Source organism: Drosophila simulans, chromosome 3L, assembly GCF_016746395.2.
Source record: "Drosophila simulans strain w501 chromosome 3L, Prin_Dsim_3.1, whole genome shotgun sequence".
NCBI classification, from domain to species: domain Eukaryota; kingdom Metazoa; phylum Arthropoda; class Insecta; order Diptera; family Drosophilidae; genus Drosophila; species Drosophila simulans.
Genome location: NC_052522.2, coordinates 1,638,083 through 1,656,722, shown reverse-complemented (window position 1 = coordinate 1,656,722; position 18,640 = coordinate 1,638,083). Strand labels below are relative to the sequence as shown.

The following is an 18,640-nucleotide window of genomic DNA, read 5'->3' as shown; positions in this document are numbered from 1 at the left end:
TTCACTTTGCAACTACTTCACAAAGTGTGGAGTGCATTTCAATTCGAGTAAATAAATGTGAGGCGCCACTAATAACACACTTCCGGTTTCCGGCCACGGTTTGTTTTCCTTGCCTTTCCTTTTTGGGGGGGTTTTCAACAATGGCGCTGGAACGACTTCCGCCCTCACACACACACGCGCACACACATGGGCTCTTGCGGTAAAAATACAAATGCGTTATGTTCTGTGTTTATTTGTTGCACGTTTCTGCTATGTGTGGCTTGGCTGCCACCTTTAGTTTACTCTGGCTGGCGCCTTTTTGTCGCGTGGTGCGCTACTCCTCCGTTCGGAGGTTCAACGGACTGCTGGGCTTCGGGATCGGACTTTTATATGACTATATAGCTGTATGGCTATAGAAGCTGGGCTTTCTGGCCCGCTTTCGCCGGCGACTCTCGACACTTCCGCTCGACAGGGCGCACAGCAACCGAGACCAACGGACGGCGGCTGCAGACTGAGCCGCGCGAAAAAGGTTTTTGCAAACTGTTGAAAATCGCACGGAAAATCTGCGAGCCGAAGCACTTGCCGAAGTCGATCCCCATGGAGCAACAACAAAGCCCAGCTTCGGGTTCGGCTCCACATGTTGCCAGCAACATCGGCAGCATCGGCAACATCAGCAACAAATGTGCACAGCACATGAGAAAATGTTGCTAAGCGCTGACTTCATATTTCTAGTTGTTTAAATACGCTTTAAGTACGGAGCTTAACTTTTTAATTGATGTATAAATGATGTAATCCAGATTCTTTCAAAGAAAGTAGTCTTAGGTAATTAAGTATGAAGTCTTATCACACTAAAAGCTAAAGATGCTCAAGATGCTTGCTTAGAATCTCTAGATAAAGACTTGATTCATGCAATGTAAATACTTAGTATTTAGTTTGTTTGTTAAGGTTATCTATTAGTTATTACACATGGATTGTAATAAATGAAGAGTATCCAAGCTTCGTCATTTTGAATCGCATCTGGTTTTTGCTGCTGCTGTTTTTTCATTTTAGGCGGGAAATATGTGTGTTTCTGCTGTTGTTACTGTGGCCAGCAGCAGCTTGTTGTCTCATTTTGTTGTAGCTGCAAGCAGCCATGTAGCAGTGATTATTTTGTCAATTGCAGTGACACAAAGGCATCTGTCTCTAATGCCAAGCCCGATTCCGATACCGACTACTCCCCCCCGTCCGACTACTTGGAGCGATTATTTCGATGTTGTCTTTGTTATTTGGGAGCTAAAGAGAATGGCTCGGCTGAGGGGGAAAGGGGGCTTTGGGGGGCACGGCTTACAAAGCGGGCTTAAGTAGTTGCGGATTGTGAAGAGCGCTTTGAGGGCATTCAATTGATTCCGACTCCCCTGAATGGCAAAGAGTATTCGCGACGACATCAAAGTGCTCCACTCGAATGATTCACTCGCCTGTAATGGATAGCTATGTATGTATGTACACTCATATGTACATAGATACATGAATATGTATAATTTACTTAACTGATTAGAGGATAAGCGGATTATGCAAATGATGGTCACTCCCCAAAAACACAGCCCCATATAAATACTAAGCAGTAGAAAAGTTGAAATGGAATTATTTCAGCTACGGCTGCAAACAAAATCCAGAAGTGCAAACGGCCTACGCCATGAATTTTTAATATAGCACACGCATATTTGATTTTAAATCAATTAAAATTATTTCCGAAAAGAATTTAAAGAGATTTGCCCATCCAGACAATGGAATGCATTGAATGTTTTTGACCACAGAACATGAAACATTCGGTGGCTTGTGTTTAACCAACTAAAAACTATTTTATTGTGTTCAATTGCATCTGGTTTCCAGCAGGCTTTTCACCCATTTCCGCATGTTGTTGATTGTAACAGGCAGAAATATATGCGGGGCCAGAAATAATTAACGAAATTGAATGCAATATTTTAATTGGACAAACATTAGTCTTTCATATTGGCTCAAACTAGCCAGGGAGCCAGAATAATAAATTGATTGTAAGATAACAATAACAAAATTTTAGCGAATATAACAATGATTTAAAGCCCTTTAAGCACAAAATAATATTCCTTAAAATTAAAGTGCATTAAAGAACATTGTGGGGCAGCATAAAGAGCCGGGCCAAAAGAAGGAAATGGACAGTTTATAAATTGAAAAGCTGGCCACAAAACGGCAGCTCTGCAATCGGTTTCCATTTCCTCGGGAAACGAAATGAAACGAAATCAAATGGAGTTAAGTGAATCAAAATCAGGCAACTGTAGCCGCTGCTCCTGACGAAATTAACGAAAATCATTTCAACAGCTCGTGGCCCACTCAAAAGGGCACTCGTTCACCCCCTGTCAGGAAATCAAGGATGCCAGGAATCCGGGCATCCAGGAATACAGGCATCCAGGAATACAGGAATATGCCCCGCCAGCATCCATAGAAATGCTGGTAATTAAGCGCTCTTCAGCGGCTCACCAGTGAAAAAATGTTCAAAAATAAAAACGATGGAGCAAAACATGAGAATTAAAACGAAGCACAACAAATTAAAATGGAATTTAAGCGGCGCTGCGGGAACGAGGCGTGGAGCAGCCAGGAGCAGCCAGCCAGGACCAAAAACAGGACCCAAAACCGGGACAAATGCAAACAACTTCCAGCCCGAGCAGTGACTAAAAGCATTTCCGGCTCGGCCAGGCCAAGGGAACCAGACCCAAGGAATGCCCCGAAAGTATGCTAAGGAAGCAGTCCCGCCGGGGAGCCACCAAAGATGCCACGCCCAGTGCACTGCCAGAAATTGGGCAGGATTTACTCCTAGAAAGATTAACTAATCATAAGCAGGCTTAAATCGTTTTAAGAGCATGCTGTGTTACTTTAGAACTTTACGTTTAGCTATTGAGTATTCTTAGTTTAGGTAACAAACAAATGAAAGACAATAAAGTCGAACTTTAATATACACTTTCGCTTTTGATATTGGGGGAATCGAAGGAATATGGCTTGCGTTGTTTCTCAATTTTCTGTGTAAGCCAGGCCAACAAGAACAACATGAGGCCCACAAAAGGAGTAGCAGCAACAGCAAGTCAGAACAAATTTCTTTATAATATACAAAGGAAATGCCAAGCTGAGGGGCCCAAACGAGCAGACAAACAGGAGAAGTCTGCCGGGTGAAATGAGGAGGGACTTTCGCCAAGAAAGCGTAGTCCAAATGTGACACAAACATGTGTATGCTCAGCTGGTGCCCTGGCAACAACAAAAGGAGCAGCCAAAGGATTACCACCAAGCATGCGGAGGTGGCAGGTGGAGCGCGTTTCCAGGCGGCAAGGGGCTGCCAGGCGACTTACGTGCGTTAATAATACGCATACGACGCGTTGTACGCGGCAAAGGCAGCTCTGCAAGTGACTCCGGCCATACATCATAACGTTGCCCGGAGAAACGTCGACAGGGGGCGGGGATTGGGTGGAGAATGGAGTGGAGTGGGCGGTGGGTCAGTGGGTGGCGCCGACCTTGATTGCGTCTGCAGGCTCACTGACTTCCCAGCACAAGGAGGATGCGAAGGAAAGGAAGGACAGCTTCTCGGCGAGCGCATAAAATGTATTTAACACACAATTTATGTCTGCACGGGGCGCTCAAATTTACAGCCCGCAGGCAAGTTGCTGGCTGAAGGTTTATTTTATTAGAGCGGCAACGGGAGCAGCCGCATCCTGCCAGGACACCGAGACAACAGCTCTGCCAGGACTGGCAGGATGCCCCCACTTTCCGCCCCTCTGGCCGCTTTGTTTGCCAGCCATTTGTTCTACACATAAATTGGCCCGCGGGAGCATCAAGCAAAAATCATATGTTTTATACATGGCCAAAGTTCGCTCATGTGCGGCAATAAGGAAAAAGTTTAATAGACTCGACTTTAATATTCCAGATTTTTCCCCTTTTCTCGCCGCGTCGGGAACAAAAAGTTCTTATTTTGATTTTGATTTTATGACTCCGATGTCGTCGCCTTTTTGTGTGCAGTTTTCGAGGATTGTGAGCCAAAGTTGACAAGGCAAAAACCGAAAAAGGGGAAAGTTTTACGAAGTTGAACTTTGAACTGCGGCAGAGGGAATATTATGATGGAATTGAGTGGCTCTGCGCATAAAATGCAATGACATAATACGCAGTTTCAAAGTCATAAAGGCCGACTTTATTGCAGCTTATTGCTAATTGATGCAGTGAATTTCTAGTGATATAATAAAGTTACCAAACTATTGTGCTGCAGCTGTCTCGAATTAAATATATATTTCAATTATGTCATACAAAGAACCAAAAGCGTAATGAAAGTTAAAAGCATTCCCAGCCTTTCGAAAAAACTTAACAAAACCCCCAGAGACAGCTTGAAAAGCCGAAAGTGCAAAGTCTGCTGCTCACATGTGACTTTTTCCCCAGCGAAAATAAAAGGGAAAACTTTTAATTTTCCGCAAAATGCTTTTCTTGACAACAACTTTTCATTTTTAATTAAATGTGCAGACCGACACCCCCGACCAGAGAGCCATAGAACAGGAAGTCGGGGTCCAGCAGCTCGTCTGCGGTCGCAAATTCTCACAGCTGGAGAATCGGAGAGTCCCAGAGAATCCCCGAGAATCCCAGAGAATCGCAGAGTTCCCATTTCCCGACCCACCTTCCACTATAAAGCTCAATTAGCTAAGGGCAAGCGCGCGCTGCTCAATCAAAGAGCCAAATGCAGCCAGGCCTCAGCAGATCCGAGCCCAAATCGTGCATTACTGTTTGTTTGTTGGGCTGCTTATCAGCCGGGCCAGAAAGCAAGATCAGTGGGAAACCGTGGACACCATGGATACTTTAAACGCCAAAAAATAAATCAAATTTATTATAAATCAAATCACAAAAGTGTCCAAAAGTATGCAACTTTTGCGCTGAAGTGAAAGAGATTGTAAAAAAAAGGTAGTCCTAAAAGCAATTAGTATTTTCTTGACACATAATAATATTATAGTTTTTAACTTTTTTGGCTAATTTATGCCAAAAAGCTCCGTCTTAACCCATGGTGGCCAGCCAGTTTCTGGCGTAGAGGCAATTGCAGTCACGCATCTCACGAGTGCGCTATTATATTCTCACCTTATGATGACTGACTGCGAGGCTCCACAACGCGAACCCAAACGCGAATGGTACGGAGGGAAGGGTGGGGGAGGAATTCGATGGGGTCTCGAGGGGATTTCGGATATCGTTGGAGGCAGGAGGGCCGGGTGGCTGGGAGGCGGGCGAGGCAATTGAAAAGCCGCAAACAATAATTGCAGTTGCCTAAGCCGAGGCCCCAAAAACCGCAGCAATTTTTGTGTGCTGCCCCTGAAAACGGGAAAGGGAATGCGGCTCATCCTGTTCCCAGCGGGGGGATGGAGTTGAGCGGGGGGTTCTGGAGGGTTCAGAACGCGAATTAGGCAAATTGTCTGCCATTTCGCGTTCGGTCTCTCTCTCTCTCTCTGTTTTTGGCCAGTCTTTCGATCATCCGTGGCCATCGATTGTCTCTGCTTAAATGTTCAAATGTTCGTGTCGCGGAAACTGTGCTAAGAATCGCTGGTTGCGCTGGTTTCCATAACTCCAAGTACAACTAACCCTTGGTCTGCGTCCCTGGGTTTCCCCACGTCACTCGGAGTTCACGGGTTCAGCGGGCCTGCACTTGTGTGTCATCTTTCCTTCTCTCCCTGATCCGTTTCTATGCAGCTCGCCCTCCAGCCATTTTTTAGTTGTCGGGGACGACACCCACAACACCCACACCCACACCCCTTCCCCAATTCCCCATTTTTCCCGCCCCTGCTTCCTAGGCTGAAGCACCTTCATTAACATACCAACTTGGTATTGCCAAATGCACTGCGAGCGAAGGGGTCGGGCACAGGGGCGTAGCCATGGCGATTCCAAAGGGGGATCAGAGAATAAGAAAGTTGTATAGTCTGATGGTTTCTTGAAGTTTCGATCGAGCGAGGGATCAGATGGATATGATATCCAGATATAAGAACTCATCTACGCCACTGAACGGTTTAGGTGCAGGGGTTTCGGGACTCGAGAGGTGGAGCAGCCTGCTGGGGAGGATTGCCCGCCTGCGGGCAAGGAATTTCAGCTTCGTGGCTCGGAATTTTCTGTAATCCGATACAATTTAGCGGCTTAAAGCTTCTGCCTGCTTGACGCTCGAGTTTCTCATCATCTTGCCAGCTCGTTGTTGTTGCTGTTATGACTAAGTCCCCCGCATCCCTCAATCCTCCCCCCTCCTTGCGCTCACCCCGATGGCCAGACTCTCGAAGGGAGTACGAAAAGGAGATCCCCAGTGAGGCACGCGCTTGTTCCCAGTTCTTTTTTTGGGATATTTTCTTCTGTTCCGCTTTTGCCTTTGTTTTGAGCCCCTTGTCTTTCCTTACTTGCCTCTGCTGCTGAGGTTACTCCGGGGTTATGGGGATTAAGCGGAGCAGGAGCAGGGAACCTTCCAGATACAATGGTGATTAAAAGCCACTTGAATGAATCCCTCACACTTCAGCACCCTCGCTTTCTCTCACACCGAACCTAAAGATATTCAAACTTCTATCTCTAAAGTAAAAGGATACCAGTAAAATAACTTTTTGTTAAAAAAAAAAATATCTAATAACCATAGGATTTTCCATTATTCTGCTTGGCGGTTAAAAATACCTAGATATAACGTACGTTTTGTCAATATCTGGGGATATATGAGTCCAAATATCGAGTGGCATACCTTAAAATGCTCGTAAAAACATTCCTAAATGATTGGCATTCAAACTTGAAAAATTTCAAATTTGACCAATTTTAGCAAAAAATGATGATGTAACCCCTTACCAAAAATGCGAAAATTGGTCAAAAAATAATTTTTCGATATTGGGCCAAATTTGATTTGGTTTGTTAGTTTAGGTAATTAGCTGCAAAAATAAGTAATAATTTTATCAGTGGGACCATTTTTTGTTGTGATATGACCAAATCATATGTATGTAAAAGGTATTTTTGGCAAATATGTATGTCTTGAATATGTCACATATCTTAAAATTCCATACAATTGTTGAATATATTTTTAGATATTCCTTAATAGGCTTATCAACTTGGCAACCTTTGGTGAAACCTTTAAGAGGAAAATCATCTGTAGTTAAAGTACGATTTTCCGGCTGTGTGGCAAACACATTTGCCACCCATCAAATATTCCACAAAATCCGCTTTGCGTTTTGCCCCACCGTCGGTCGCCTTTGCCGCTTCACTCAGGAATGCAAGACAACAAAACAAAACGGAATTATCAAAATAAAACCAAGACGGTGATAAAAAAAAAGTGCTTGGAGGAGGAAGTGGGCTGGGAAAAAGAAAACGAAACAGCGACTGGCAGAAGAAAATGCAGGAAAGGCGTATGCGCAATGCATGTGGAGGAAAATCTAAACAATTTCTGCAACAACTTCGCTGACGTCCGGGAAAAGGATTGCATAACTGAGCTTAGCTCGCAGCGAAATCGGGAACGGGTGACCCCATATGGTAATTGTTTTTTGCATCAACTACATGGGCACCTGCAATCCTGGATGGGAAAATCCCGACCACAGTGCGCAGCCCTCGTAATTGCGTTCATACGTAATTATGATGACTCCGCCAGTTTTTTTTGGGTGGAAGGAGTTGTGGGTGGGTACCCTTGTCAAGGTCTCCCCAGGAGTTATGCTACATTCGAACTAAACTCACTTCGCGGCGGTGAAAGGTGGAGAAAGCTAGAAAGCGCAGGGCGAGTGCAAGTGAGAAAAGGAGGGGCGGGAAAACTGCGCCGTTTATTTTTCACTTTTTCCACTCGGCGACCCATTAAATGGCGGAATTTTCCACCTCGGAGTGGGTTATAAAATTGAATTTAATTCCCCTGGCTCCTGTTCTTTTTGTTTAACTCTATTTGTTGCTGCTGCGGCTACTGCATACCGTAAAATATTCATAAAATCAACTTTGGCTGCTGAATAGCGAATAGAAAGGGACGGGGCGAGCGGGCGAAAGAGAAAGGGCATTGGCCCAGAGCTGCACACTGAAACGGATCTCAAATATTTGTTTGATTGGGTTTAGTTGCAGTTGGCAAATACATATGAAATGTGCACTGTGGTGTGCCCACACACTCATATTTTTTTTTTTCTTTATTTTTTTTCTTTTATTTTTTTTTTTTTTTATCACATCATCGCGAATATTGACCCAAATTTGGAGTGGCATACCTTAAAATGCTCGTAATAACATTTGTAATTAATTGGCATTCAAACTTGGAAAATTTTAAATTTGACCGATTTTTGCAAAAAATGATGATGTAACCCCTTACCAAAAATGCGAAAATTGGCCAAAAATTAATTTTTAGCTATCGAAAAAAAAATGATTGGCATAGTTAGCATAGCTCATTAGCTGTAAAAAACAGTGATTATTTTACTATTGTGTCACTTTTTGGCCATTTTATGATAAAAAGTCGTAAAAAAATCTTACTGCTTTTCACAAAAAAATCTCAATGTAATAAAAAATTTGACAACTTAAAAAAAAAAGGTTTACTGCGCCAAAAAGTGATATGAAACGATAGCTATAAAAAACAATCAAACTTATTCTTATCTTATTTTCAAAAAAGATGGACTAGTTTAAGGAAAATGGACTTCTCGAGTATTATATTTCGATGCATTCGTTACCAGTTTTTTCTCGCAGTGCAAATCCTTGCCAGCAGGAACTTCTGTTCGGCTTGCTAGTCAGCATTGAATTATGGAATATTTATCTAATGTGCATCAATCGGAATTCCAAGCAGCCAAAGAATGGAGCTTGGAAACCAGAAAGGCAGCTCGTGGCCAACGAAGTTGAATTGCTGGGCAAAAGAGCACGCCAAGGATATTATGATTCTGTAAGACATGGCCGAGTGAGCCCCTCGTAGCTTTAAGCCCAATGCAGGGCTTCCTGCAGGACTTCCTTTCGTTTCCTGTTCCCTTTTCCATGCAAATCACAATTTGTGGAATTTCATAACTTGTTGGCAATTTGCAGGCAGTTTCGGTAGGCAGCCCCAGAAAATGACATTAAATCTCCGCAGTTGGGCGCACACCTGCACCGAACAGGAAACAATCGACTGCGAGTCCTGTTGCGACTCCTGCTCCTGGAAGTCAATTTACGTCCCATCCCCGAGAGACACCAAGCAGCCGACCTGGTGCCAAACGGCACTTAAGCGAAGTACACGAGCCGAGGAGTCCATTCCATGGCTTGTATCCGTATCCGTATCTCTGGAGTACTCGCATGTGTGGGCCAAAATCAATATCGACTCAATTGCCTGCTTTTTTAAGGCTTCCAGGAGCAAGCCACTCCTCCGAGTAAACCTGTCACTTTGTCAATTAAATTATAAAAATTACCAACTGGCAGTGATGCTGACTTGGCTTATGAATATAAAACACCTAATGAATACGATATAGTACATCGTAATAGCCAAAGTTGTGTACATGTATGTTTAAAGATACTTAAAACCCATTTAATAGTCATCCCACCATACAAGTTTACCTTTGTTCTTGTTCAAAATGCAGTCCAGCTACACTAGTGGCTCTTTTTTACCCATTACTGCGTGACAACACTGACAGAAAACTCGCAGGCCCAGACGGAGGCGGGGATTGCCATTCCGGGGACTCGAGGGGCAGAACAACTTCAGCACGTGCTGTCAGCAGAACGACAGGCGGAGGGACCAGCCAGAGGCAGACGGGGATTGGGAGCTGGAGTGGGAATGGGAATGGGTCTGGCAAGGGGACGCAGTCTCTCTTTCTGCTGGGCTTCCCAGCCTGGACTACCTTCACCTTGGCTGCAATTAATTCTGGTAACATAATCTTCACTTACAACTTTATATGACACTAAATCAGTGCAAAGTGGGTCTGAAATCGGGGAATGGAGATGGGCATGGAGGGCGGGCAGTATATTAGAGTTGAATCGGTTCGCTTGTGGGCGTTTCCCTTGGGCCTTACAAGCCCCCAATTATGGGCTCACACACGAAATTCAACGCTTTCGGAGCCGAATTTAATTAGTTCCATTTAAAAGACAAGACCGCGCCGAATGCGAGTGCCCAGCGAGCGTTCTTTCCGCATATTTGCACGCCAGTCGATAATCATCGCTGGAAATTCGGTCAGAGGTTGGCCCACCCCCTCCAAAGTCGCCGCCTCTTCATCTGCATGCGAATCCACCTGATGTACATGGCTATATAGTATTATACACACATATATAGGATGCACTGGCGGGTCAAGGAGAAGATGGGGCGTCATCCGCTGCACGCACACTGCCCATTTCATTTTCACTCTGCGCAGCAGGAAGATAACAGATTCGCCTCCAGACGGAATGGCGAATGGGATTGGATTCCAGTTCCAGGTGACTGCCAGACGATTACGTGATCCCTGAATGCCCATACATGCCACCTTTTTGTAGGGCACAATGGATGATTGTAAGCTTGTAAACATATGGAAAAAAAAGCTATGCATCCCAAATGTCGCATCATGAAATCGAAATAAATTATTGCGAGGGTTGTGGGCACAAAAAATATGTTATCCGGCGAATCGAGCGTATCTGAGAATCTTACTCATCTGCTGATTGTACATATCTCAACGTACATCTTTTAAAATGTGAAGATTGCACGTGAGGCGGAGTAGCTCATATTGAATGAAACATATCTTGCGGATACTTCCCACATTTAAGCTATCTTTTCACACCCCGCTGAGAGCCGTGAAATTTGGTAAATTCTTCACAATAGATGTTCCCAGTGCCGACCATTTCCTGCAGTCATTAGCGATTGGAAATGGCTGAGGAAGTTCCACTCCCGCCTCGAGTGCAAGTGAAATCCGATGAAGTGCATCCCCGGACAGTGGAGCGAGGAGTGGAGGCAACGCCTCATGCCGAGCGCTTAACTTTTCGACATGTTTCACATGTGATGAAGATTAAGTAGAAAATAATTACAAGCTGCGTCCGAAGCGAAGCTAAAGCCAAAGTTGAGTTGAGTTGAGCTGGGCTGAGCCCAAAAGCTGTGTGTGCGATCGCGATCATATCGGATCCACTGGGACTCGGATTGGGACAGGGATCGGGATCGGGATAGCTTTGTGATCGCTGAGCGGCCGGCGGTAATTACATAAACGGCGATGTCAGTGCGGTGACAGGACGGCGTCATCGGAGCCCAGGGAGCCCAGTGAATCTGGAGCTCGGCAACTGCGACTCGCAGTCGATCATCAATCGTGCGAACTTTCCAGGGGACCGCCCCTCGGAACGCGGATATCACTGCGGTGGGGGCATCGCCGCCACGACCTGTTCCCAGATCCTCGCAGCCAGTGCTCGATGGCCAGAGAAAGAAACCAAACGGCCAGCCGAAAATAAAAGGGCCAAATCAGCGTGTAAGATGCCGGGGCCATAAATTTTAAAGTAATTTTCTCCTGGCCCCGAGTAATTTATGGGAAAATATTAAGCTGCCCCAAATACTCCACATCCAGATCCAAATCCACATCAAAATCCAGATGCCAACTAGCGGAGGTAACCTACTTTCGACCCCGAAAAACTAGCCAAATAGAGTAATTAAATCGGTGGCTGACCAGCTTCAATGCACTGCGATGATCCTGGCTGGTCGAGGATCATTCCAGCTCATTCCATATTCCCGGCTGAACCGGCTGAGTTATGGGCACCCCATCCTCCTGCACTTTGGGTCACGATTATCTGCATACGCAGCCGGCAATAATAATCTTGAAATTGGCGCACTTAAGCGAGGATCCTCGGCAGGCGTAATTTGAAAGTTATTTTGTTGCCGGTGCGGTGAAATTATTGAGCAATATGCTGATCTGTAAAATCATAAATAAAAATATTTGTACTTGACCGCAGCGGAGCCTGGGATTCGCCCTGGAATGAAGATGGGAATGGGAATGGGAATGGGCATCCACCTTCGCTCCATCTTCATCTCATCTCCTCCCTCCAGGACGACTTTTATGTTATGTTATGAGGTGAGATCTGGGATCCCGGACGCGGGCTCCGGATGGCGAGTCTGCGCCCGCGGCTTAACGATTGATAAAGTCTTTTTATTTACAAGCTGATAATGATGGTGTAGGTGCAGCTTTTGGCATTTCGACGGTTTTCATGTAATTTATGAGCAATTTGCAGACGATTTTCGAGGTCCGAGCTCGTGGAATGCGCGGAAAGTGGAGGACTGACCCAAAGATGTGGGAGGAGAAGTGCGTCTCGAAGGGGGCGCAGTCCGGTCAAGTGAAAGATCTACAAACGGAATTTATGGGAATTAAACCACTTGCAAATGGAGTGCCCCAAATAGAGCTCCGGCTAAACTCGGTGAGAAACTCCCAATTGGAACTTATGTTTCCACACTTATTGCAGCCTGTGTATATCTGTGGGTTTTGATTTATGGTAATTTAAATTGTTCCACCTTGCTCATGGTCTTAGGTTTCAGATTCTCCAGACACTGCTTACCATTCCAATCCCATCCAGCACGCTTCCACCGAAAGCCGAAAACTATTTTGTAATATTGATAACCATCTCGGCGGTGGGGAATGGAGCTCGGGCAGGCCATTAAAATGTCACAACAAAACGCCGAACTCATTTTTCGATGCGGCACTGGGCCACAAGCGACCATTAAACCTGCAACTTGATGGGCAGCTTCTATGCTTCTATAGGGAACTGAACTGAAAACAGAAGACTCCGGGCACGAACTAAGCGGACCAAATAGCCAGAAGTGTCAACTGCGAATGGTCGAGCCAAGAACTCTGGGTAAGCCGATTATGGGCCACGACTTTCGGGAACGGAACGCACATAAAATAAATGTCACTGGCGAAGATGTCCGATCTCCGGAATCGTGTTAGGCGTGCTCCGCGGCTCAGGGGCGGGGCTAGCAACTACTGGGACTACTGCTTTCATGTGGCGTGGTGGTGTGGATGTCACCTACTCCTCCCACTCCTCGTTCTGTCTGCGTTGTTATTGCTTGTGTCGCTGCTGATGATTGTCATTAACATCACATTACCACAAGTCAAAGTCATGTTTTTGATCCCAAATAAAGCCCCAGAGCTAAGAACTGAGATTCAGCGAATGAGACACATAGTCGGCACTTGGTTGGAAAGTTATGGAGCAGATATGGGATGGGAGAAGACGAAGAGGAACCACAGGAATGTGGGGACAAGGGCCGGTTTCCAATGAGACGCTGGATAGCAGTTACACCTTGTTGGCCATCGGGACAAATCTGTTATGACACCTGACTGCGGGCCATGGGTTTTTTAAGGGAAGGAGAGCGATCCAGGTTGGGGATTAGGGTACAATGTGTTGACCACACTATAACCATAATGGTAAGTAAACCTATTCTTCCCAAGCCCCTTAGGGGCATCAAATCTTTATCCGACTGATCGTGAATGTGTCAAATCTTTCCACTTCCATCCCAAGTGTTTACGCTTGAAACCAAACCTAGTGAGATATTATCTTCTACACGGCGATCTGCATAATTATGCTAAACACATTAAATCCATTCATAAATCTCTGGGCAATCGTCATCCGAAAAGGGAACACCTCGGCGAGAATTTCGATGGCCAGATATGAGCTATTATTCATGTCCCGCGTGGCTCGCGCTCTCATTTGTATTTGTCCAGGTCTTTTGTGGGTGATGAAGCCCAGCGGGGTGAATTTACGATCTTGGCCCGGGAAGCACTGGAATAAAATCAATAAACCAGTCGCTGGGCACAGCCAGAAATAATGCTTAAGATGCAAATTATGCAGATGAGTCGAGGCCAAAATATTCGAGCTTGTCACTCGGACCGAACATCGAAATTCACCTGCCCGGCGAAATCATATTTCTTGTTGCCCAATCGTTGGAGGCGTGGTCCCTTCCCCCATACCCACTAACTTGGCCATATAGAAACTGGGACTTACTCGAAGAGCTGCTCGATCGCCGAAGACGCCTCTTCCAAAACAACATTGTGTTCCTCCTCTTTGGGCGCTGATAAGATCGTCTGCTGATTGGTTTCGTTATTTCGTTATGTGATCACTGGCTATGCGGGTGTGGGTCTGTGGCGAAACGATCCCTCTCGCGGAGCAGCACAACTGATTAGCATAAGCTTCGAATCACTCAGGAACCGAGTTCCCCCGAAACGTATCTTTCAGATACAGCCACGGCCGAATGGCAACTGCACTTGCCCAACGCGCACGACAAATTGAGACATTAGCAGCCGGCCAGCGAGGAAAGTTATGAGCCGAGCTATGTGGAGCGGATTCGATTCGTTTTTTTTTTAGCCAGCCAGAGGCCCTGTGGTCTCAGGTGTCAACTGGAGGCGAGGTGTGCTCAATTAGCCGCCCGGTTTCAGCACTTCCGTTAAGCCGAGCAACTCGGACTTCTGGCCCGCTCGACGGTTAATTAACGAATAAAAAGTCGCTCTGCTGCCTCGAAAAAAATCTCCGAGCTCGACTTGAGCTCTGCCGCCAGCTCTTCTCGGCTGACGCGCTGGCTCGCTGGTCTTCCGCGCTCCGTGCCACAATGGAAACGAACTGAAAATGTGTTACACCGAAACGCCGGGCGGCGCAGTCGGCGCAGTCGGCGCTCCAAGGGGCAGTCGTCGCACATTGGGGCCAGTGGGGACATAAAACAGGTGTAAGACAGGCCCAGACGATCTGAATGCGAGCGACATATGGCACATAGCCCATGGGCAGATCGAGATGGATATGGCGCGTTTTATGGGTTTCCAGGGTGCGGACACAATTAGATGTTCGTAAAAAGTGACGTTTTATTTCCCTTTTCAACTCCGCAGACTCGTTTCTGGTGACAAAATTATTAATTATCTCACAAACACTGGGCAACATGGCTAACAACTGGCTGGAGTTAGATGGTATTATCAGTGGTATCACTTGTTTACAAGCTGGTTACTCCATTAAAAAGCTATCACAGAACTGAGTCTTAAACTTAACGTGTAATTTGAAAATATTATTAATATTGTTCAACAACTGAAAGATGTAATTCAGTGTGGCGCTGACTGCGCAGTCGCCGTCGGCGTCGCAGTTGGTGTTGCGTTGGTGGCGGTTCACTGAATTTCGCTTGTTGCTGCCCCAAAATGTGGTATCAGCAACAACAAGAGTCTGGCCAAATCGGCCAACAACAACGATCGTTGGCGCGTGCAGAGTTCACAATGCACGCAACCTGCAAGACAGGCGACTATTGTTTATAGCCCGCTTGGATTTGTTTTTTTTTTGCTCTTAACTCTTTCTTTTCGCTGGTTGCCTGCACATTTATTACTTAACGCTTTGATGCGTTGACGGTTTGATGGTTTGTTCTTCTTGGCCATCAGTTGCCCAGTTGCCCAGTTGCCCGCTTGCCGTTTGCCCCTCCGCTTGACATAGTGCACTTGGCCATAGTCGCTCGGTTTGGGGCCCCTCATCATCATCGTCGTCGTCCTCATAATCAGCCCTCTTTTTGCTATATGTTCATCAAGCGAATCAGCGTAGCGAAGCATAAAGCCAAATTAACATAAACAACTTCTTTTCGACTTCCATATCTTCTATACACGGAAAATCGCTTTGTAATAACAAGCCATCTTCAATCCAAGATTGTCACATATTTGTAGTTTGTGATTCATGTTGAAATACTTTCTCTGTAGATACATTTCTTTGCATTTAAATTTGCAACCTAATCACATTTCATTCTTAACACGATCTCAATTTCGTTCAGTGTGCTGCACGGCTTACTGCTCGCCATCGCCCACATGGCCAAGTGCTCCTCCGCCTCTCACCTCTTGGCCATTTCCTATGTGGCTATGTGGCGGAATTAAAGACCCTTTACCATTTACCATATACCATCTAACTATTTTCCGTCTGCTATTCTTCTACTATCTAATTGGAGTACGAATACGAATTTCATTTGTCGGTAGTTTGTAATTTGTAGTTTGTATTTGGTAGTTCATAGTTTGTTTTGCTTTTCTCCGGTTCGGGGATTTTTCTTGTGACAGGTCGGAATTATTGGAATCACTAAAGGAAGGTACTGCTCTATAAAACTGCTCCCAATTGATGTTAGGCTACGGGGGCTTCATCTTCATTGCACAACTGGAACTACATATTTAAATATAAGTTTTTGCTTACCCACCACAATTGTTTTTGGCTTGGCACCCCACCCACTTATTATGCACTTTTGTTGCGCGATTTAAATGTGAGTTATAAATATTTATGGACGCAATGAGCGCAGTCATGTGTGAGCCCGCTAATGGAATCCCATGTTGCAATCCGAGTGCAACTACGGCACCTGGTAGTTATGGCACCCATATATTGTAGCCACCTTTGTTGCGTTGCCATGTCTGCAAACGCAGTAAACAAGTTGGGAAAACGGCGGCACGCGCTCATCCCAATTATTCGAGGAGGATGTCGCGACCTTTGAGGAAGGATTACCGCACCGCGGACTTCGAGCAGCTGAGCAGGATGATCAAGGAGCATCCGCTGATGAAGGAGCCCGGAGCGGAGCAGCAGCATCTCCATAAGCTCCGTACCCCAGAGTACCGAACGAAGTGCGTGATGAGGGCTTCCTTGGATGACATTGCCTTGGGGGTGAGTGCCTATCAGCCTTCATGTCCAAAGAAATCAAGCCATACAGCATGTTTATCCGCCAGATCAATCTGTACAAGCTGCAGCTGGACACGCCCATGTCGCCCACCTTGGAGGAACCGAATTATCTGAAGGAGCCCGCTTCCTCTGCCCGCTCCGCCCACTCCGCCCGTCCTCCAGCCACGCCCTTCATCAAGGTGCTGCTCCGAAAGTCTCCCATCGTGGTGCTCTTCGAGCGGCGCAGCATGACCGCCTTGGCGGACACGGAGGAGGGTCGCCAGGTGATGGAGGACAACCGGAAGTACGACGAGCTGCTCTCGGGAACGGACAAAACGCGGAGAACCGTGGATGCGGACACCCAAACCATGACGGCGCTGATGAAGTCCAGGCTGGTGAACACCGAGCGGCTGACCACCACCCAGATGGGTTCCTATGTGTCCAACTTCGAGATGTACGACACGTACACCGACCTGGAGAAGTCCACCACGAGTGTCCAGGTGCAGGGCGAGAAGAAGATGGAGATAACCACCTACCACGTGGGCGGGGTGGATCAGTTCGTGGGGATCAACAGCCTGCCCGGCTTTCGACTGGCCCTCATGCTGACCATGCGCATCCTGGCCAGCAATGTGTTCGAGCCGCAGCAGCGGAGGTACAGGAACATGGCTCCTCCGGATCCCTTGGCCGAGGACGTGAAGTTCAAGTACCGACTGGGCCTGCTGTGGCGACTGAGCCCCCCCTCGTCCGATCCCAAGGTTCACCAGGCGGTGAGCGACATGAGCTTCTGTCCCAGTAATGGGGACATCATGGCGGTGGCCTACGGGGTGTACAGCCACGGCAAGGTGAGCAAGTTGCCCAGATCCGGCTGGGTCTACGTGTGGAACATCAAGAACCCTGTGAACCCGGAACGACGCTACCACTACCAGGTGCCCGTGGTCACCGTCGAGTTTTCCCCTACCCAACCGCAACTGCTGGCCATTGGACTGCACAACGGAGGTGTGGAGGTGAGGGATATTTCTGGACAGGATCTGCCACCACTCGCTGTATCACAGCGTTCGTCCTCGCCCCACTTCGAGCCTGTAACGGCCATCAAATGGATCTACTTCGAGGGCGATGTTGGGTGCAGGAACCCGCACATTACGCCCTTCTTGGCCACCTCGCAGGCGGGGGCGGTGACCAAGTACCGGCTGATCAACAGTCCCAATATGCTGGGACTCGAGCAGCAGCGTTTGCAGCGGGCGGAGGGCGAGCTGGAAGGGATTCCCATCGAGCGTCAGCCTCCGGCGGCTTCCCTCCTGGCCAACAGGCATCCGCAGTGTCTGGAGATTGTGCTCGATCCTGTCCAGGCGGACATATACTACGTGCTGACCGACGAGGGTACTCTGTACAAGTGCTCCACGAACTATCCGCTGCAGCACCTGGAGCTGAGGCAGGTGCACGATGGACCCGCCGCCTGCATGGAGTTCTCGCCCTGGTCACCAAGGATGTACCTCACTTGCGGCAGTGACTGGTGAGATCTACTGCCATTTCGTCCCGGGTTTCTCTATTCTCACTCATGTGTCCCCATCAGGTGCATTCGAATCTGGCTGGCTGGAATCCTGCTGCCCATCGTGACCCTTCAGCACCACCTGTCCCCGGTGCACTGCGCCCGCTGGAGCCGCACTCACTCCACCATCCTGGTCTCGCTCAGTCGCAGCACCGTGGACATCTGGGACCTGCGCAATAGCACCATGAAGCCGGTGTCCTCCACGGTGATAGACGCCGACATCTTCTACACCACCTTCAAGTGAGTTCGGAGTCTTCTGCTTGAGTGATCCTTTCGTATCTCCTCGCCTTCCAGGTTCACCCACTGCGGCCGTTCGCTGGCCGTGGGAAACGAGGCGGGCAACCTGCTGATGTTGTCCTTGGAGGACATGCCCTTCCCGCCGCACTTTCAGTACAAGCAGCTGAAGAGAGCCATCTTCAAGGCCCTTTCCATGCAGCCCGATCTCCGCAAGCAGGTGAAGAGCGTCGGCTACTTCGGCTATCCAGGTGGGACGAAGCAAACGAGGGCTTGATTTGATTGATTTTATGTATTATGGTTGACACAAATAAAGCCACCAAATAGAAATCCATTTCTAATCCA

The 18,640-nt window shown here is 47.2% G+C and overlaps 2 protein-coding genes across 2 annotated transcripts in view; one reads left to right on the top strand and one right to left on the bottom strand.

The window, feature by feature from the left end:
• LOC6736392 overlaps nucleotides 1–14,494 on the bottom strand; it is a 40,817-nt gene extending 26,323 nt beyond the window's left edge. Inside the window, exon 1 of the mRNA XM_039294191.2 lies at nucleotides 13,870–14,494. Within this exon, the coding sequence (XP_039150125.1) occupies nucleotides 13,870–13,915 (46 nt within the window). The 5' untranslated portion in view covers nucleotides 13,916–14,494. The remainder of the gene's footprint in view (nucleotides 1–13,869) is intronic.
• A 1,373-nt stretch (nucleotides 14,495–15,867) lies between these two features.
• On the top strand, nucleotides 15,868–18,600 carry LOC6736388 (dynein axonemal intermediate chain 4). The gene is made up of 4 exons (XM_002083224.4): nucleotides 15,868–16,521; nucleotides 16,584–18,025; nucleotides 18,086–18,301; nucleotides 18,356–18,600. The coding sequence occupies exons 1-4, from the start codon at nucleotides 16,339–16,341 to the stop codon at nucleotides 18,570–18,572; spliced, it is 2,058 nt and encodes a 685-aa protein (XP_002083260.2). The 5' UTR covers nucleotides 15,868–16,338; the 3' UTR covers nucleotides 18,573–18,600.
• The last annotated feature ends 40 nt before the right edge of the window (nucleotides 18,601–18,640 follow it).